The sequence below is a fragment of the Propithecus coquereli genome, unplaced genomic scaffold, assembly GCF_000956105.1.
Source record: "Propithecus coquereli isolate 6110/MARCELLA unplaced genomic scaffold, Pcoq_1.0 Scaffold32, whole genome shotgun sequence".
Classification (NCBI taxonomy): Eukaryota; Metazoa; Chordata; class Mammalia; order Primates; family Indriidae; genus Propithecus; species Propithecus coquereli.
The window spans coordinates 2,407,021-2,429,667 of NW_012148841.1; the positions used below are offsets into that span (position 1 = coordinate 2,407,021).

General features: G+C 35.1%; 1 protein-coding gene across 1 annotated transcript in view; it reads left to right on the plus strand.

Annotated features, from left to right (window-relative positions):
* The window catches only part of MAGI2 (membrane associated guanylate kinase, WW and PDZ domain containing 2), a 1,576,038-nt gene that overhangs the window by 869,355 nt on the left and 684,036 nt on the right, over window positions 1-22,647 (plus strand). Inside the window, exon 3 of the mRNA XM_012650290.1 lies at window positions 15,473-15,592. Coding sequence (XP_012505744.1) covers window positions 15,473-15,592 — 120 coding nt within the window. The remainder of the gene's footprint in view (window positions 1-15,472; window positions 15,593-22,647) is intronic.

Here is a 22,647-nt window from a genome sequence, read left to right on the forward strand (position 1 = left end):
TACACATATATCTGCAATATAGTTTGATGAGAGTTTTTAGCAGGGATGTTATATTTTGCAAATTTTCTTTTAGTTATCTATCGAGATGATAAAATGTGTTTTCTCTTTCAGTTTATTAATATGAATTATATTGATTGGCTTTTGAATGTTAAATCAATTTTGCATGCCTGGTATAAACTCCACTTGGTTATGATGTGTTATCTTTTTTAAATATTATTCCATTCAAATTGCTAAAATTTTTTTAGAGTTTTTGTATTGTGTTCATGAGGAATAGTAGTCTGTAATTTTCTTCTCTTGTAACTTTTGTCTGGTGTTGGTATCAGGATAATACTGGCCTTGTAGAATGAATTGAATATTTTTTCCTTTTTTTTCAGTTTTCTGAAAGAGTTTCTATAGAATTAGTGTTATGTCTTCCTTAAATGTTTGGTGGAATTCACCAGCAAAGCTAATTGTCGCTGGAGTTTTCTTTAAGGGATAGTTTTTAAGTACAAACTCAGATGGACATACAGTCACACACACACACATATACACACACTCTCCAGTATATTTTTATAATATTTATACTGTCTATGTACAGTATTATTAAACATGCTTTGGTTATTTGTGTCTTTCAAGAAATTTGTCCATTTATCTAAGTTGACATAAATTTGTAATATTTCATTAACAACCTTTTAATATCTGTCAAATCTGTAGTGAAGTTATTTTTTCATTGCAAAATATTGATAATTTGTGCCTTCTCTATTCTTTTTGACAGTAGTCTAGCTTGGAGTTTTATCAATTTTATTGATCCTCTCAAAGAACCAGCTGTCGATTTCATTGTTTATTGTTTTAGTTTATTCCATTAATTTCTACTCTGATCTTTATTATTCCCTGTTCTCTTCTTACTTTTGGCTTAATTTGCTCTTATTTTTCTATTTTCTAAGGTCATTGATTTAAGACCTTTCTACTTTTGTAATATAAATATTTTGGATTATAAATTTCTCCCAAATTCTTGCTTTAGAAACATCTCACAAATTTTGTTATGTTGTTTCTTATGTTTATTTAGTTCAAAATAATTTCTAATTAACTTTTTGATTTCTTCCTTGATTCATGGATTATTTGAAAGTGTTCCAAGTATCTAGGGCTTTTCCAGATATTTTTCTGTTATTGGTTTCTGATTTAATTTTATTGTGGTCAAGAAAACAGAGTTTTTATGATTTGAGTTGTTTAAAGTTGTTGAAACTTTTTTACTGCCCAGAATATGGTATATTTTGGCAAATTTTCCATGTGCAATTAAAAAGAATATACATTATTGAGTGTTCTGAAAAATGCCAATTAGATTAAGTTCATAGCTAGTGTTGTTCAGGCCTGTGTCTTCAGTTATTGAGAGAGAGGTGTTGAAATCTCAAAGTACAGTTGTGGAATTGTGAATTTCTTTTTGTAGTTTTATGGCCTTTTTTCCATGTATTTTGAATCTCTGTTATTAAGTATATAAACATTTAGGATTTTTATGCTCTCAATGAATTGACACCTTTATTATTTTAAAATGAACCTTTTTATCTCTGGTAATATTCTTTGCTCTAAAACCTACTTTTTTTGATGTTATAGCTTCCATTTCATCATAACATGGCATATCTTTTTCTACCCTTTTACTTCCTTTTTGTGATGTTATATTCAAAATGTGTTTTATAGAGTTGGGTCTTGCTCTTTTAATCGAAACAGATGTCTGTTTGTTAACTGTGAGTGTGTGTGTTTAGAGGTTTCATTGGGCTTTGTATTATACATCTTTAACTTATCACAGTCAGCCATTAAGTGATACACCACTTCATATGTAGTGTAAGACTCTTACAGTAGTATACTTCCATTGTCTTCTCCCATCCTTTGTACTACTGTGGTCATGTAGTTTAATTCACTGTATTATTATTTTTTCTTTAACCCATCTATTATCTGTTAAAGAGATGAAAACTATATATTTTATATTTACCATTTTCAGTGTCATTCTGAAATAATTACTACACAAGTGGCTGCAGTTGTCTGTATCTTAATAACCTGAGATCTCCAGGATGATGAAAGACCTGTTTTCTTCATTTTTGTCTTTCTATCAGCTAATGTAGGCACCAAATATATATTTGTTGAAATGTCTACAAGTCATTTCCATTAAGTGACTGGCAAAAGGGGCATACGACCTGGGTAACTAAAAACTTACTTAATTCTTAATATTTTATGATTTCTCTATTTTAAGGAAATGTACTACCTTTTCTTCTGCTCAGAGCTCTGTTAGAATATTAGAGCTCTATTAGAATATAATAGAGCTCTGAACAGAAGAGCATCTCAGCTACTTTCTTGATAGTTCTGAGATATCTTTTGGGATATCCCTGCTCTAACTCAGCCACAGTTTAGAGAATGTCTTACTTCTCCCAACTTCTCCATTAGAGATTTTTTTAATCGATACATAATAGTTATATGTATTTATGGGATACATGTGATATTTTGATACATATATGCAATGTATAATGATCAAATCAGGGTAATTGGACATCCACAAGATATTTGATTGCTAGTTTTATTAGTTTCTCCTGGCAGGACACTCAATTTGAATGTGCTGTGACTGGTGGCTGCTCATCTCCCATTCATAGGGCTCACCCACTGCTCCCACCACTGCTCCCATTCATTTCCCACAACAGATTCTTCATAGGAAATTTTGTGGGTGATGGTGGAGTACCCCCTTGCCAGGCCACCCAGGTTTGAATCCTGACACTTGTCATTTTCCAGTCCTATGACATGGCCAAGTTACTCAAAAAGTATAACGCTACCCAACTTACCGAGTTGTCAAGAGAAATCAAAGATATAATGCATGCAAAGAGCAGAGTACAGGGCCTCACACAAGGTTAGAGCTCAATAAGAATTAGTTTTTATGAATATTGTCATTTACACAAAGAAACCTCTCATACGATACTTTAGTTTGCTATATTCTTCAGCCATTTCTTTTTCTTTTTGCTAGTAGATTAATATTTATTCTCAAACATTCCATATATATTTGGACAGATAAGTTTGTAAAAGAAAAAATTGAAGTTTTCTAAAATATATTACTGAATATCTTAAAAATTACCAGATTGTTTCATCAGGGAAGAGCACTCTAGAGAAACTATTTTCAACATTTTGCTGTAATGCATTACAGAATCAACTATCTTGGATTGCCTAACCTAATATGATTATCTTTTTTGCCTTATTTTCATACACTGTGCTAATTTTACTAAGCTATGGTCCTAAACTTTGTGTGTGTATATTGTTTATATACAACTTTATTATGCAACTCTTAATCTCTATGTCAGGAAATAACAAATTTCCTATCAAATATAAAATATGACTGTGACTACCCCTATCTCCAACAACTGTAACCTGATTCCCATGGTGCATATGTAGCATTCATACAATATGATAAAATGTGTTCATGAAATTCAGGAGCACTTAGAAGCTCAATACTCTATCCCTATATTAAATGTCTGTTGAATTGCATAGCCTACAGCAGCTTTGCTAATGTAATTATATCCTAAAATGGAAGCAAGGTTAGCAGGATACTGTTATTTACCACAAAAAGATACAATGCCCTCAGTCAATACCTAGTGTATGGAGAGGCTCCTTCACTGCTTTACTTACAGGAACAGATGTGTTTCCACTCCTGGTGCAGTATCTCAAAACATATGATTCCCCTGGAAACTGCCTGTTCCAATTAGGTCAAAGATTTCTTGAGAACAGTCCTGTCTTGCTTTTTGAGAGCCAAAAATCTATGTCCCTTACTCAGACTTTTTCCCTATTTTCATTTCTGTGTATTAGAAAGTCACCTGGTTAGTTGTATTTAAGAAGTTTTCAAAAGGAAAATGGACACATATGTGAAATGTTACATTTAATACTGGCTACACTATCAGAAATGGTCATGTTTTGTCTACAATGGGTAGTAATCTCGGAGGCTGGCATTTAAGTTGCATCTTGGTTTATGAGTCTAGAAGACAAGAGTATCAAGACATACAGCATCAAAAATTTAATGCCAGGGTGGGCAAACTACAGCTTGCGGGTCAAATCTCTCTAACACTTTGTAAGTAAAGTTTTATTGGAACACAGCCATGCTCATTTATTTATGTGTTATCTGTGGCAGCTTGCATTTCTAATAACAGAGTTTAGTAGTTGCCACAGAGAAGATATGGCCAGCAATGCCTAGAATATTTACTGTCTGGCCCTTTTAGAAGAAGTTCGCCAACCCCTAACCCAAAGAAATAGTTTGGATTTAACTGGGGAGATAAAGAGCTACTTAAATTTGTTACAGCATGTTAAACATACGCATATTGTTGATTTTGACATGGATTCACTGATGCCCTGTAGCCTAGTTTCGCCAGCCTCTGCCTTCACAATTTTGTATAATACCATACTCTCTAGCCCTTCTTTTAGGGGACAGTACTTAATACTTTGGGTTTGAAAGCCAGAGGACCCTACTAGCTGCTCGTTGTACTTTGGAGAGCACTCTGAGTTAGCTGTTAAATGATGGTATTCTCACCTCTATTTTGCATTATGTCTCAATTAATCCTGGCTAGTGTGTTCTCTTATTCTCTTTAAAGGAGGTAAGGATTTATCTAAACTTTATAAACATTTTCTCTAAAGAATCCAGTATTTATTTTGATAACACTATTAACTCAATATCTCTTTATGCCTGGAGTACCTTGATTAGCTCCCTTTCAAAATTCCCCTAAAATTTTCTTTTGTATTTTTAACTCGTACAACTTCCCTTAATCTCTCATGATAATTGCAACTCTCAGGAACAATGATTTGAAAGTCTATAGAGTCAAGGGTGTTTGTTATAGTGTAGTTTTATTCTGATTTGTTCATGTAAAAATTTCCAGCAAAGGTCTCAAATGAATACAATGCACAGTGCACAGTTCTCACAATGCACAGTTCTTTACCCTGTATCACTTTTAATTTGCTCTCCAACTTGGAATGAAGCACAGTGGCCTAGGATTGAGACCACGGGGTCCTAGGGGTTATGATAATTGGATAGAAACTGAGCCCGGCTGCCCTTCACACCTAAAGTACCATGTGGACACAGGCTATGGGGCTGTTGGCTGTGTGTCTAATAGTAAAGTCTCGAAAAGACAGAAAAGGTATTCCGCTCCCCTCCTCCCCTTTTTCCTTCAGAGGCATACACTTATCTATGGACTAAAAATCTAGGTACTTGTGGTTTTTTTTTTTTTTCTCATGATGATGATTATTTGATTTGATTAAGTCACTGTTCTCTTTTTTTTTTTTTTTTTTCCCTTCTGTTTCCTGAGGAGGAGCAGGCATGCAACTCAACATTTAATGGCTGGTGCCCAGTCACACTGGTCTGAGTGGGGAGACTTGTCTGTCTCCAAAATTTAAGCAGATGTTTTCCATACATGAATGCCCATGGATATGAAGTTCAGAATTAAAGGCCTATCGGCTGTGGCTGAGTGTATTTCTACTTTAATATTCCTCAATTCTGTAATTTTTTTAAAATAGAGAAGTTGAGCTGTGAATTTCTATTCTGTTTTCCATCAACTATATGGTAACCATCAATTAACACAATAGCTAGTGTTGTGAACATTAAGTCATACCAGATGTATAGGGGATTCTTTAGCTCAAGATTTTTAACAAGAATAAAAGCATCTCATTCAGGGCACCTGGTGGGTGCTGATTAATATTTTGTCCCTTCCTCTCTCCCTTCTTTGCCTCTTCCCTCCATGACAATTTAACGTGTGTGTACTTGAGAACCTCAATGAAAACAAAAAAAAGCCGATCACTCAAATATGTGATTTATGCCATATAATCTGACAAGCATATCAATGTTTTGAAATCCCTGAATAGTTAACTGCCTTCTTACCTTCATCTGGATTTTCTGATACTCTGTAGACTCTGCATTCTGTGGTCTACCTTGAGCATTTCAGAATACAGATGCCATAGAGACATATGGTGATACTAAAAGTTAATGTCATTGTAAGATTCTGATAGTGATAAAATGATAAAGTTATGATCCACTAAACCTTCTATGCAATGAAGGTCACAGAGTAGTGTCTGCAGTGCTCAGAGGACTGGTGGTCTCTGTGCAGTCTAGTTCTGGCCCAGATTAATTTTACATTAGGAGAATATAAAAGCTTCAAACTAAATATATATTGTTTCTATAAAAAGTCACTGATCTTTTTCTTTAAGCTTTCTTTTCTGTAATCTTGAAACATTATCTGTTAAATAATAAATTAGGGAATCAAAAACCTCTTTTCATTAATCCTATAGAATGCCAAATATAGAAGATACCTAAATTAAATATTGAAGAATTAAAATCGAAAGTTCAAAAATAAATTAATTGGTAACAAAAGGGCCATTCATCTTCTTCCGATCTCTTAAAAATTTCAGGAAATTAATAGCCAAGTCAAGAATCTTGAGATGATGGTTTGCTGCCTTACTTTATTGGTGAGAGTACAGTGATCATCTATCCTGGCATTCGTTAGCTATGTTATATCTATATATTGTGCAAATGGATCAAAAAGCCAAGTTATAGATATCAAGGAACCTGATTTTACTTGGGTGAGTCATCTTATCTAGTCATGTTTCTGTGTCCATGAGCAGTGGATTATTCGGTACTGAGAATGCAAGTGAGTAAAGGCAGAATTTTTATGAGGAAAGTAATTTGTGCAACTAACGCTTTTTCTGCAATCTGGTGGGTGGAGGAGTTGGATTTTGGTGTGAAGGAATGGATAAGATTTATAGTACAAATCTTTGGTTACCAGAATAGCTATGATTCAAATGAATGAGCCAATGAATGAAATGATTCACTTTGCCCTAGCTTGTCTTCAGTGTGGGGGTGCTTGTGTGTCCTTGATCAATGATGTCTTGACACTGTCAGTAATTAAGTATGGCCATTCAAGTAGGAGCCTTAAAATTTAAACTGTATACACATATGTCAACTTAAAATGTGATCACCCCAGATGGTGTCTTTCTTCCTCAGTATTGAGGTTTTGAGACCAAGTGATAAAGGTCAGTAAAATAAACTTCAACTTTTAAATGACATTTCTCACCTCTCTTCCTCATTTAGTCTTGGTGTTTACACCAAGGACGTCATTATGGAAGAGAAATCACGGAATTGATGAAAGGATATGGTTGCATAAATAATTTGTGCCAACAGAAATCTTTGAGTTCTAATTCCAAAGTGCATGCTACCTATCACCTAATTTAGTTTGATTAGTATAGTTGTAAATAAGCTGTAATTTAACATTTATCAAATCAGATATCTTTGTATAAGGAAATAATAAGATGCTACTATTTCTTACTTGTTGGAGATCTACAAATTTTTCATTTATGTCTTCTATTCTTTTGACATTCACCATAGTTTTTCTTCATGCAAGAGATCTTCCACAATAGATCCTTGTTTTTTTCTTACCATATTATCATGTATTACTGCTGGTGAGCTATATTCAAGTCTCCTATGTCTTTCAGAATTTAAGCCATATTGTTGCACACATAGGGCCAATATCATTTATATCACTTCAAATAATGAAAGTTATGTATAAGCAGACATAACTGGAGATAGGTGCATTACTTCCCAAATTCATTAGCCTCTAAGAGAACATTCCACTAACTATGGAAAAGCAATGTGAAGTAGCACAAGAGAGTGCTGCGTTGATGCAGTATACTTCTCATGACTCTGTTCACTTATGCTCCAGTAAATCAGGGGTGGCTCCTTTTCTCTGAACCTGGTACAGGGCTGTAGATTACTCTAAGGTCAATGCCAAAGTCATGACCCATATATTCCATGGGTTGTTGTAGTTGCATTTGACAATGAAATTTAACACTGCTTTCATTTTGGATTTCCTGAGATGTGAGTGAAGTTAGAGCAGTGGTTCTCAAATTATGCTTCCTCGACTAGCAGCATCACAGCTTGCGAGAAATGTAAATTCTCAGGTCCCGCCCAAGCCTCAGTGACTCAGGAATTCTGGGAGGTGAGAACCAGCAGGCTGTGTTTTAACAAGTCTCCATGTGGTTCTGATACAGCCTACATTTTAAGAACCACAAGATTTGGGTCTGATGTTGCCCCAATCCAAACTGTTAAAATCTAAAACAGTAATTGGTACCATATGGAATGTTAGTCTCAACCTTTATATCCAAGGTATTCTCTTCAAAAAGGTGTCTGTTTCTGAAAAATACCTGACATTGTTAGTATATGCCAATGCTGCTTTAAACAATCATTGACAGTGTGGTGTTTTAAGGGATGAGGGAGGGTTGAAATAATCACTGAGGTTTAGAGCAGCACACTGTTAAAAAAAAATAAGTCAAAGTAACTACTGGCCTTCATTTTATGAATGGATTTGTCAAATCTTCAGTGTTTTATAAAACATGCATAGGGTTTTATTGAGGCCATAAATGATTCTTATACTTAATAACTGATTAATTGAATCAAATTGAAGGTTTTGCTTTTTTTTAACCTTAATCCAATCCACCGCATCAGGTAATGTGAAATCTATAAGGCTCACATTACTTTATAATTTATCACATCTGATTCAATTACCCAAACTTCATTATTTGATTGCTTACTTTAGCTCTGTGTCTGTATAATACCATACTTTTGGATTTTATATAATTGAAAATGAGTATTACCCAAGGCTTAGGCTGGTTATGTAAAAATTGATTAGAGGCACTGGCCAAAAAAAATCTTATGAATGTTTTTGTTGGAAGCAGGCACACAAATCTGGTGATGGTGTTCACACTTGCTAATGAGTAACTGACAAACTAAAGAAGCGTCTTCAAGAATCTAAGAGTGAGTTAATTAAAGGTCAAATCTGAAGAAGTCACCCTAGCTGTCAAGATTTATTTTCTCCAGCTTGCAGTTGAAAAACACCAGGGAGAAAGAGAGAATGTATTCAGAAACATGCATAAGAACAGAATTCAGTTTCTCAGATTCTCACACGGTGTGACCCATCTGCTTAGAACACATTGACTATTAATGATCAATTCCAAGTCCATTTCTTTAGCAAATATGTATTGGGTACTTGCCATGTAGCAGGCACTGTGGAGCTTTCACCACATCAGAACATATCACAATAGATGATTGCACAGAACCATCATCTAAAGCATAATTCTTTCCTTTAAGCTGGTGACTTTTTCAAAAGTATTTTGCTGAAATTATGAAATATCGGAAAGATGAGGGGAAATGTTCTTTAGAGTTACATTTATCACAAATGTCATGCTCTTTTCTTCCTAAGGCAAAAGGAGCAATGCTCCTTTATTTAAAAAGTAGAATAATAATGAAAAAAAAAATCCTTCGGCACCCCCAGTTGCCATGGTAACAAAATGACAAGTGGCCTTCATGTGATTTCACTGCGTATCAATAAGCTAACCATTTGGGAGAAAATGCATTCTCTTTTCTTTTGAGCAAAAGTATTGTATATTTTCATTAACTCATCAAATAGGTGTTATTCATGCAGTACTTAATTTAGCAATTAATAAACAAGCTGGGTTTTTTTTTTTTAAAGAAATGAAGCTAAAGGAGATGAAGGAAATACAACTTAGTAACATTTCCTCCCTTTTAGTTCTATTTATTTTTCCTTCAGGGGAGTGGTCTGGAAAAAAATAAGAATGAAATATATAAATTATAATTTGGATAATAAAAATTATTTTTGGACTTTTCTTTACACCACTTAGGAAAGTCCCAAACAAAAATATAAGAGCAATAAAAGAATGTGAGCTTCAACTTCAGCTATATGATGAATCATCTATATTCCGTCTTTTTTTCTCCCCATCTTCCACCCTATTTCTGATGCTGGGTGGTAACTTGTTATTACTGTTGAGTCTTGCTTTCCTGTCAACTCTCTATGTATAATCTTTTGAGTTGTGAAAGCAACTATAATTATTTAAGCATAAAAATAAGGTAAATAACCACTTCAGGAAATTCAACAGAACTGTTTCTTGAGTCTAGACATTAATTACCTTTAGCTGCAAATTACCATTGTTTAACACTTCATTTCATTTCACATACATTTGCCTGACTTTTAGAACCATATTACTTGTCAAAGAGGTGTTCGTAAAACTCCAATTGCTTTCTCTTTCTTCAGCCACTGCCTTGCCAATTGATTTAACACCAATTAATAGCCTTTCTTTTTGGACACATAGATCTAAAATCATGCTTTTGACTCTTGTTGTTGCAGGTGCTATATCTGCAGGCAAAATTAAATGGCCCACTAATCAGGTTTTATGAGTACTTTCACACTTTTCAAATGATTCAGCAAATGGCAAAAAACTTCTTGCAGCCTGGGCCATAGGCTCTACCCGTTTTATGTGTCTATCTAACAAAAGACAAAAGGATCCCTGTAAGTGGTAACTAAGCAATTGTGAACCACGTTTTAGTGTGGAGTGGAGTCAAAGAAAATGGATTTATATCTCAACTCGTGTTTCTTTACACCCAGACAATAAAAAAGGCAATTTATATCCTTAGGCATAAGAACTTTTTCTTTATAAGAAGTGTTAGTCTGAATGAAGGTAACTGATTTAAAACTTTGATTATAATATATTCCAAAAATAAGATACCATGGATGATATTTTTTGTAGTTGTAGTATTCTTAGTACTATTAATGTTACTAAAAAAGAATGCAGGTATTATTGGCATGGTATGTATGCTTTGCTTTTTATAATGCCCTTTTATATCTATTATTTACCTCAATGCATGATAAGAAAATTAATGATCAACTTAATGATGTTTTAATCCAGGATCACATGTGTAAAACATTGAAACAAAAATGGAATGCAACGTCCTTGAAACTCAATTGTAGGAACCTTTTTTGTCATACCAGGCTTCCACTTTCTTCTTTTAAAAATGAGAGTTAATATGTAAATATCTGTGTGTGTGCACATACACCAGTTATCAGAACCCACCATGCATATTTCTCAGTCCTATGGAAATAACTGAAAGTTCAAAAATACCTGTATTGGGCACCAAGGTGTTAAGCCAAATGACCTAAACTTAACCAAGCAATGTATGAAATAAGTGAAATATCTCTTTAAGAACTGAGTGATTTTCAAAATATAACCAGGCTCATTCTGAATCTCCTGTTGCTTCTCAGAGGTCTCTAGCCACGTTACAATACTCACTCTTGGAAAGTCTGAAGCCTACAAGTATTATAGGTCTCTCCTTCTGTTCAGTTCCTTTTCTCACAGTCATTCTCTTCAACCTTTTCCTCAATATTGTCTCATTGACCCACTAAATTGTTCAGGGGTGCTAATGTGTTTTTTGGTAAATTAATAGGATTTACCCCTTTATAGCATATTATATAACTTTTTAATTTTGTTTTTTTGTTTATTCTCTGCCTCTTCCTGTTAAAATATAAGTTGCATGAAGGCAGGAATGTTAATCTGTGCTATTTAAAGATATATCCCAAGCATCTAGAATAGTGCTTGGCACATAGTAAATACTCAAATTAATATTTGTGGCAAGAATTCATTAGAAAAAGAAAAACTTCTATCTATGATATCACCTCTGCTCTTCCAGGCAACAGTACTTAACTTATAATCCTTGTTGAGTAGTTAGTATGTGCCAGACATTGTCTTAAGTATGTCATACAAATTGTCTCATTTGTTCCTCACATCAACCGTATCAAGATGCTACTAGTATTGTTCCCATTTTATAGATAAGAAAACTAGAGTTTGCAGAGGTGAAGGGCCTTGCTTAAGGTATTACTGACAGCCTATGGCAGAGTCCCGACAAGCACGGGCAGTTTGATCCCACAGCTCACGCTCTGAACTACTATAGCATACATTTTAAAGGTAATTGCTCCTTTGTCTAAACCAAAGAGTAATTCTAATGGTGGAAATTTTAGGTTAAAGAGAAAGCTGAGTGACACATGGCAAAATCTCAGAACAATGTAGGTTCCCTGCAAGACAGGAAGCTTCTGAAAGATGTGCTCTGCCAAAATGAGGGTGTAGACCATGAAAATAGGCACAGAGTCTGAAAAAGAGGAGGATCAGTACAAGATAGAGGCAAAGTGAATCCCAGGATGTTGACAAAGGATGATCCTAGGGTGGGAGCTATGGGCTAGTTCAACACAGTCCAGATTGCAGCAGGTTAGAAGGCTCCTGGAGAGAGTTCTTCAGTAGGATAAACTGGATAAAATATGAGACATATTTGTACATTTTGGAAGATTTATCTAACAAGGAGTTTATTAATTGAATTAATGATTAATGTATTTAAAATGGAAATGACATTAAATCTACGGTAATCAAAAAATTACACAAGAAGGGAAAAGTAGTTGGTACACTCCAAGGTTCATCTGGGAGTAGATTTCCATAGTATTATTAGTATTCATGTAAACATTAAATAGTAATCTAGACACAAGTTTGCTCTGTTAGAAGAATGAAAAAAGGAGGAAGTTGTGAGTGTGACGGGGGTAGAGTTGTGAGCAAAAGAGGGCTAAATCCTCATTTTGTTCACTTGAAGATCTAGAAATAATTACTAAAGTAAAAAAAATCAAGTACATCCTAAATAAATTATTTAGAGATATGGAGGTAAAGCAAATGAGTCAGCTAAAAGAGTTGAACCTGTCTGCCTCTGGATAAAGGGAAGAGAGAGTGTGTGTGTGTGTGTAGGGGGTGGGGTGGTGACTAGAGTCTTCTTTTTTAAAAATAACAAGCCTCATAGAATTGCTTGAAAATTTAAAATATCTGTACATGCAACTTTGATAAAAAAGAAAAGTAAAAACTAAATTTTGAAAGGAAGCAAAGGAGAAAAGATTCATTTTAGCAAGATGGATGCATAATTCCAATAAAGGGTTAGTTTTGAAGGAAAAGAGCAAATATGAAGATAATGCAGATAAGGAAAATGGAAATTAGGAAACTTTAAGGAATTTGATTTTAGATCGTCTCTTACTTTACCAAGAAAGAATGAGCTCATGTCTTCAGAAGATTGACACAGTTGAGGATTGGAAAATGGGGGAAATGTGACAAGAATAGACAAGAAGCCACATATAAAAGGATTCTCAAGAATCAATAAGATGAAACTGACATTAAATAACCTGAATTTATAGAGAACTTTGTTAGAGAAGGTTTATGGTTTTCCATATCAACTGCTGTCTATGAATGCAACAGCCAACAGTCATTGTGGAGACTTAGTATGAGTCAGAAAATGGTGAAGGTGAATTAAAGGAAGGAAGATTCTAAGTTGTTCCTGGTCCCTTAGTAGTGAGGGAGGCAAGTAAAGCCAGATTTGGGGAACATCAGAGAAATAAAGAGAGATCAAGGGACTGGCGGTCACAATTAGAAAGAAGAGCAAAATGAGAAAGAAAGATGGGAGATTGATGTCAAAGATGGGGAGTGCAGCAGTTGAGATTGTAGAGCAGAACTTCTTCAGTGAGGTAGGTGAGCTTTCGGTCCAAGTAGGCAGTCAGCATCAGGTGGTCAACAGCAACAGGTGACACTGATGCATCACAGTGGTAAGAACTCAGTCACAGAGGTCTGAGGTGCAAGATGGAGATGGAACACCACTCAGTGAACTAAAAGTACTGATGGTCCTCCCAAGAATAACATAACTACAAACATGTTCACTAGAATTTGGTGCAGCCAAGTTACTCGAAACAAGTCAGCAGCCCTGGAAATTGCTGTCAAGTATGTGATCCTCTGCTCACATTGTGCTAGGAATGCATTAGCATATTGCAAGCAGTTAATTACCAAAGTGTGTAGCTTCTGAATTATGCAAATAAATTATTAAGGAAAATTGAATCTTTGTTATTTGATTTTTCTTAATGATTAGAGTGTGCTCTAAATAAGTAGAAAAACAAATCGATTGCCACAACCATGTTAATATACTTCTAATTCAGAAATTTAAGCACATAGAGGATATTGAAAGTTAAGATTCTCATAGAAACATTAATTTGAAAACATTATGCATACTAGGTGTGGGAGGTTTCTTTTTTATAGCATAAAAGCACTAGGAAATATTGCAAAATGTGGCTCAGTTAAACAAAATAAAATAACAAATTCAGGGGAAAGTCATTAAACATGTTTATGGAAAACGATTGTTTTGAAACCCCCAAAGAAGGGTTGTAAAAATTTGAGAAAATAATGCCTTCAAATCTCAAAAAATGTTTGCAATTGGAATTATTTATTTTGACCCAAAATCAATTTCCCTGGCACATTGTACATTCTGACATTAGCTTCTGCGTTTCATTTGCAGTCCAGATTTGATACTAGCAGACCAAAAGGAGACCTGACTGGTTATTTTCATGACCTAGCTGATAAAGACTTCAAATTCAGAGAGCAAAAATTAAAATTTAAGGATTTAAAATACTTTTTTTTCAGTATATAGACAATATGGGGGAGTTTTTAAATATGAAGATGTCTGCCAGTGTACTACCTTGCTTATATATTCGGCCTCTGTATATTTCTGCATACTTATTTTCATGTGTGCATTATGCAAATTACAATCTGACCATGCAAAATGCCTTATGTAGGTGGCATAGAACAAGAAAGGAAGAAGCTTAGGGTATGATGAGGGAAGGAAGTATACCAGAAGACAAATCCGCAGCCTTGAATACATCTCTTTTTCTGCTCCCACTTCACATACTGGACAGCGTGCCTGGAAAGCTCTGTTCTTCAGGGCAGCTGAACAGATCAACTGATGCTCCTGTCACCTTCGCCCTCTGTAGCTCCATTCCCTCTATAGGTGATGCAGGAAGCAGGAGCAGTGGCCCAAAGCGGTAACCCCTGGAAGGGTGTCACCTCCCAATTCAGTCAGAATTAGTGACAGTAACGAAGGAAGGAAGCCAGACCATGTAAAGGAGAGCCTGTGTGATGAAGTCAAAGAAAGTTTCCTCCTGTCGAACTAGATACTATATTACCAACATTATAATTACTAATGTAATTTTAATTATCATTCAACTCCAATTGAGTGATAAATTTAAGTAATAATAAAGGTTTTATGGTTATTTAAACCAAATATACATTTTTTTGGTACAAATTTAACAAATGAAAACCAACAAACAGTCCCCCCATAGAATGCAGATCATGAAAATATAAAGGTAGGTTGCCATTTTGCTAAGATTTCTATTTTCCATTGTATTTTATGTCATAGCACAGCAATCGACAGAACAATAGAGGTCCATTCATGGGAGTGAAATGTAGAAATTCCTGAGCTAGCAGACTCCTGGCCCAATGTTCAAACCACCTCTTCAAAAAGGGCACAATGTTCAGCATTCTTCACTGAAAATATATGCAGCCATATTCCATGGCAATGGACTCTTTACAAGCTTAGTGAAGAAAAATGCTTTGTACATTTGCTTTACTCTTTACCCCCTGCTGTATTCTGTTGCCAAACAAACAGAAGGACAAATGCAAACTGCCAACTTGCAGGATGTACAAACAAGTGTTATTGAATATTCAGAAGTATGGTAAATTTCTAAAGTTCAGCAACAAATAATTTAGAGTCTCTCTTCTGTTTTTACTTTCCCTTATTCAGGCACCACAAGGCCACATAAGGAGGGTGAGGTCCCTGGAGTGGACTATATTTTCATCACTGTTGAAGATTTTATGGAATTGGAGAAAAGTGGTGCTCTCCTAGAAAGTGGGACTTATGAAGGTAAGCACAACTTCCCTGCAAAATCTGTTCCTTGGGGCATCACATTTTCCTCATTTGACTGAAATGTATTAGGTTGCCAATGTGCTGCTGTTTTTGGTTGGAGAATTTTAATAAGATAATTTTAACAATGTATTCTAAAGTAAAATTAAAATATATCTCAATTAAATGTACTCTTAGCATGCCTAGAGAAATGTATATGATATACGCACTGAAGTATCCTTATGATTGTCTCCTGAGGCTAAGCTGGCTAAGCTGTGATCTTCCAGATAAAATGTCCTTGTATCTAGGTGGCGTCCAGATGAGGGCAGGGCTAGAGTTCCAGTCCTGCGATTATCTCTGTGTGCTTTCTCAAGTTACTCCACCTTACTGGCCTTCACTTGCCTCCCATGCAAAATGATGGGATAGGAAAATAGGATCTGGGAATGAACTCCAAAGCTCTGTCATGACAGTAAATCTCCTTCTGTATCCAAGTCAAACATGAACAACAAATTAAACTAAATCCTTGAATGCAGGAAATATGCTTTGGTGGAAAGAGCACTGTAACGTGAACCAGAATCTGTCTTGGTTACAAACCTGGCTTCATTACTTACGTGCTATAAATATTTAGTAACTCAATTAATATCACTAAACCTTAGTATTCGTAGCCATAAAAGGGGAGTGATAGCATTGAAAAATACAAATGAGTAACAGTATATTGAGATGATCACATTTTTGTGCTTGGCTAACATTTACATGTGTCTAGTTTATGTCTAATGAAGTTATATATCTGTGTATAGGTATAATGAAATTTTAAAATGACGTAACTAAAGTAGAAAATATCTTTCATTTCTACTTCACAATTATTATATGTGTAAAGGATACGTACGTGTACTATTAAAGTCCAAAGATGATCTAGTTTTACTGAACTGCAATTAATAGTGATATTAAAAACAAAACTGATAATATATACATCGCTGCCTAGCCCAGCATACACCTGAAGTCTACCAACCATCAAATAAGCTGGGTGTGCCATGTTAACAATTTGGCCCTCCACTTCCTCCTTCATTTGCATCACTTAACAAAAGAGATACATTCTGAGAACTGTGTCATTAGGAAATTTTTATCATTGTGTGAACATCATAGAATATACTTACCCAAACCTTGATCTATAGACTACTACACACCTAGGCTATATGGTATAGCCTATTGCTCCTAGGCTACAAACCTGTAAAGCATGTTATTGTACTGAGTACTGTAGGCAGTTGTAACACAATGGTAAGTATTTATTTATCTAAACATAGAAAAAGTGCAGTAAAAATATGGCATAAAAGAGAAAAAAAAAAAGAAAGTACACCTGTATAGCGCACTTCTCATGAATGGAGCTTGCAGGATTGGAAGTTGCTCTGGGTGAGGGAGTGAGCGGTGAGTGGATGTGAAAGCCTAGGACATCACGGTACACTGCTGTAGACTTTATAAACACTGTACACTTAGGCTACACGAAACTTATAAAAAATGTTTCTCTAAAATAATTAGCCTTAACTTACTGTCACTTTTTTACTTTATAACCTTTTTAAATTTTTTTAACTTTTTGGCTTTTTTTGTAATAACGCTTAACTTAAAACACAAACACATTGTACAGCTGTATAAAAGTAGTTTCTTTATATGCTTATTCTATAAGCTTTTTTCAATTTAACAATGCTTTTTTAACTTTAAAAATTTTTTTGTTAAAAACTAAGGCAGAGACCGGGCACGGTGGCTCACACCTGTAATCCTAGCACTCTGGGAGACAGAGGCAGGTAGATTGCTTGAGGTCAGGAGTTCGAGACCAGCCTGAGCAAGAGCGAGACCCCGTCTCTACCAAAAATAGAAAGAAATTAGCCGGACAACTAAAAATATATATATAAAAAATTAGCCGGGCATGGTGGCGCATGCCTGTAGTCCCAGCTATTCGGGAGGCTGAGGCAGAAGCATCGCTTGAGCCCAGGAATTTGAGGTTGCTATGAGCTATGATGATGCCACGGCACTCTAGCCTAGGCAACAGAGTGAGACTCTGTCTCAAAAAAAAAAAAAAAAAAAACTAAGGCAGACACATTAGCCTAGGCTTATACTGGGTCAGGATAATCAATATCACTGCCTTCCACCTCCACATTTTGTCCCACTGGAAGGTCTTCAGCGGCAGTAACATGCATGGAGCTGTCATCTGTGATAACAATACCTTCTTCTGGAATATCTCCTGAAGGCCCTGCCTAAGGCTGTTTTTACAGTTAACTTTTAATTTTTATAAGTAGAAGAAGTACACCCCAATATAACAGTAGAAAGTATAGTATAGTAAATACATAAACCAATAACATAGTTTTTATTATCATTATCAAGTATTATGTACTGTACATAATTGTATGTGCTAGACTGTTATTTGACTGGGAGCACAGTAGGTTTTTTTACACCAACATCTTCACAAACACGTGAGTAACATATTGCACAATGACGTTGCGATGGGCTACAGTGTCACTAGGTGGTAGGTATTTTTCAGCTCCATCATAATGTTAAGAGACCATCACCGTATATGGAGTCTGTTGTTGACCAAAACATCATTATATGGCACATGACTGTAATTGATTACATAGTTTAGTGGACTATAGTTATTCAAGAACTCAGTATTTTGAGGTTGTCAGAAGTATTAAAATCTCATCCATTATTTAGCATTCCTAAGGCAATTTAGGCTGAGACATTTGACTAAATTATGGCTGAGACATTTACTTGCTGATTGCCACAGTTGCGGAAATAGGCAAAAATACTCAGAAAAAGGAAATGGTTATGCATTCGTGCTTTATCTTCTTTATATTGTCAAGAATAAAAGATAGTAGAGATTGATTGAAAATGCTTTAAAAAAAGAAACTGTGTTGATAATATAAAGCTGTCTTATCCTTTAGTAATATGAGTGTCTACATAAAAATGGTGCCTTGAACTGTATGTGAAAAATAGTTTGTACAAATCATAGAAAATAATTTTATCAAAGAAGTCAGAGTACATGAACAATAAATTTTATAGAATATTTTTCTGTGGGCTTTGTGACATTATTTAGTGACATTCATTAGTTTGCATGTCTGCTAATAATAATGTATTTAATTATATTATTTAAATATATTCATGTGGCAAAAAAACAATGACTTAACATACAGGAGCATTACATGAGCAGCATGATTAACAATATGATTTTCTTTTTATTTGTAAAAATAAAGACTGTGTAAAACTGATTTTATATAAGCTGAAAAAAATTAAGCCAAATATTCATTTTAAATTTCTGTCATTCTCATGATAAACTAGATGTCACAAAATTAAATATCAGTATTTCTAAGTATAGCTTAGATTAAATGTTAGGTTCCAGTTAATTTTTGAGGGAAATATCTTGAAACTGTGCAAACCTAATGAAGTTCTATGAGCCAGGGTATATAATCCTCAATCATCCTCAGACATCCTGTCAGTGCTGAGAGTTTAGTCTGCTGCCGTTGGTGCCAACTTGTTAATGTGCAGAGAGCTGATTATTGAATTGGAAGGCTGATTTCCATATGTGACTTTGATAATTATATCAATACCATTGCTTATAAACACACACTGTGCACATGGATAAATAGGAATCTCTTTTCTCATGTCACATAACCAACTGGGTGAACATTCAGGGAACATTATCAAATCTCAGAATCTTTAAATTTTTCTATAATTACAGCCAGGGAACCAGTAAAATTCACCTTCTAATAAAAGTTTCTGCATTTCTTCAGTATTAGTCATAAGCTCTAGACTTAGAGCTACCACTTAGTGTATTTTTGTCAGGGAATCCTAGGGAATGTCTTTTCTGCTGTTGGTGCTTTCAGAATATATAGAATAACAATCATGCACTACTCAACTAGACAAAGGGCTGAGAGCTTTTATATTTGTCACACTTTCACAATGTTCCTTTCTCATAAGGATTTTTTTTTTTTTAATAAAAGCCAAGTTTCTCTATGTATTCTCCATTTTTCAGTGTTTAGGTCATTGCTCCCTTCCCGCCTCCTTGGTAGCCCATTCTCAAGCCTTCTCAGTACTCTTTAGAGCCCGTGGTCAGACTAGAAAACCCATTTCTGGTACTCTGTGAATACACCAAAAAAATAAGAAGGAATTGAGTTACTTTCAGCAGCAGTCGCCAGCCTTTTTGGCACCAGGGACCAGTTTCATGGAAGACAATTTTTCCACAGGGAGGTGGCAGAGCTCAGGTGTTGATGCGAGCAATGGGGAGTGGCTGTAAATACAGATGAAGCATCATTCACTTGCCTCCCGCTGTGCAGCCCAGTTCCTAAATTTCACAGAAGATGATTTTTCCATGGATGGACTAGGAGGTGTTGGGGGGAAGGCAGAGTTCTGAGGCCTGGTTCCTAAAAGGCCACAGACAGGTACCAGTCCATGGCCCAGGAATTGGGGACTGCAGATTCAGCATTAAGGTTACAGACCTCCTGTTAACCATGTGGGGTCCTTAAGACAGAAGGTAACTCCCAGAAACCAACCCACAAACCAGAACATCAAAGCTGCTAATACAAACTGGAGGTAGGAAGATAATCCCTGTTTCTTCTTGCCCATCCTAAATGCTTTCCACATTGGTGCATTTATTGTCAGGGATATTGGAACCACTTCCTTTTTTTTTTATTGGCAAAGATCAAGAGAATCTTTTATAAAATGTCTTGTTAAGCTACTCCTCATTGAGAAAATCAGTTTTATAGTGTTTCTGTGGTTCACTCCTACCACTTGGTTTTGGAATAGGACTCACCTGAAAAAAATATCATTAAGAGGAAAAAATATATTCTTTCAAGCATGTTTCATATGCATGCATTTTGTTTCATTGTTAATTATTCTAATTCTAATCTTTCTGGATAGATGTAGCTAAAATGAACTTGGTTCTTGCATTAGAAATGAGATGTACTGCCCTGAATTGTAGTTCTGCCTTTTAGAAACTGACTCAAAGCTTTGCTCCAAAAGAGCAATTTTGTTACTTACTGGAGCCTATAAGGAAGGTCTTAGTGTGCTATAGTTACCATCCATAGTTATGCCGCATGGCCCTAGCCAGAATTTTAGTCAATTCTTAAAGCATTTCTTCTACCTTTACCCCCCAGTTTAAAAGCCTCATTTCAGTTTGCTATAGATCAGCTGCTGCATGGCCTTGCTGTGTGGTCCTCTGAATAGCCCAGATTACCTGGCTGTGATGATAACCATCAGGTGTTGATAAAGTGACTTTTTTCCATGACTTAGCTGATCTCATCCCCACATTTTCATATTGAATTGGGTTTAAAATTAAGCTGGTGAATTTTATTATCAATAAATCTATTATTAATCTATCAATAACTCATTATTGATTAATAAAAAAAGCCCACTGATGAGCCTGACATAGCCTCAAATAATGTAAACAACACTGTGAACCTTCATGTTAGGACTGAAAATGTAGGCTTTGTGTGAAACACAGACCACAGAGCTCTTTGGATGAATGCAGATAATTCTCTAGGAATTAAGGTCACATATAGGTAGAAGTGAGACACCAAGAGGTCGAATTAAATGAGTAGGCCTGGCATGCTTAAAGTCCCTTGAAGGAAGAAGCTTCTTTAGGAACTGTCCGAAGTGCTGAATTACCCAGGGCTCTAAATCAGTTAATCCTGCCTGACTTCTTCCAGTTGTCTGAAACTTAACATTCATGGTTTCACTCACCACTCATACTAGTTGTCTGCCTCAACCTGTGTTCTGAATGTCATTATTAACTAATCCTATGTTTCCTGAGCTGTGCCTGCACTTACTTCATTTGATTCACCTATGGTGATCATCCACAGCTGGGTTCCAGAACAGCACTTCCATTGGAACATCTGGTTCTTGTGCTTTTAAAATAAAGCTATTTTTCTATCTATTGAAAATGTCACTGATCCTAAAGTTAATTTTTTTCTTTAAGTGGACATAGGCTCAACTGTAATATTGTCCCTCTTTTTAAGAGGTCCAAATCAAGGCCAGCAGGTTATTTGGGCATTTGACAGAATACAGTACAAATACAACATTTACCCTCATCTTAATGATGAGGCTTCTCCTAATCATGGGCTCTAATATATATGTATATGGACATGAGCCTACTGCAAACAGCATACCTAGTTTCTTAAACAATTTTATTAAGGGAACTGTGAAACTCAAGTTCTTTCACATTTGTACACAAAGGAGTGGTGTAGCATATAGTATCCTATAAAAATTTAAATATTCATTATAAATAATTTTCAAGGAAAATAAGCCAAACATTCCTATGATGAGAGAAGATATATAACAAATTTTACACAAATCTGTTTCATTTTACCAACTAAAAAAGTCAGCTTTTTTTTAGCATGACTTGATGCATTTATTATTGAAATTTTGAATCTCTATTCTCAATCAAGATAGCACTGGGTGTTAAAGAGATACTCAATCCAAAGAAAATCATTATTGGCACGATAAATAGTCTTGAAATATCATTCTTCTGTCAGTTCAGTTTCTACCCACCGAAATATAAATAATATTTCTTGAAGGGCAAATCAATGTTTAAATTGATGCTAAGATTCTTGTCATTTCAGCAAACTGAAATGAGATAAAATTTCATTTTCCCCTTTGCTTGCATACCATTACAAGAGAAAATTTTTACTATGTAAGTAATAACCTCCGTAACAGCAGTAGACTCTTGGAGCTTGCAGTTAAAAGGGTCCAGCTGCTTTTACATATCCAAATTGTAGCATATTTTAAGTACCTTTTTCTCCCAAAAGAGATAGAAGAAATGACCCAAGCAAATAATTAACTCATTTAATATTATCACAGAAATTATATAAAATTATTAAAGACTAACATCAAGGAAAATGAAATGACTTGCTCTGTCACCTTAACTACAACATTAACCAGTTTATTGTTTCTTATGTATGTTTTTTCTTCAGTTGTAGCTGAAGGGAATAGAAACAATCTTTTTTGGGGGTGCATAATTAAAAGAAGGCCAATATTCAGGAACATAGAACTCACTTCATTGACTCTTTCACAAACCATATTATTATTTTGTAAAA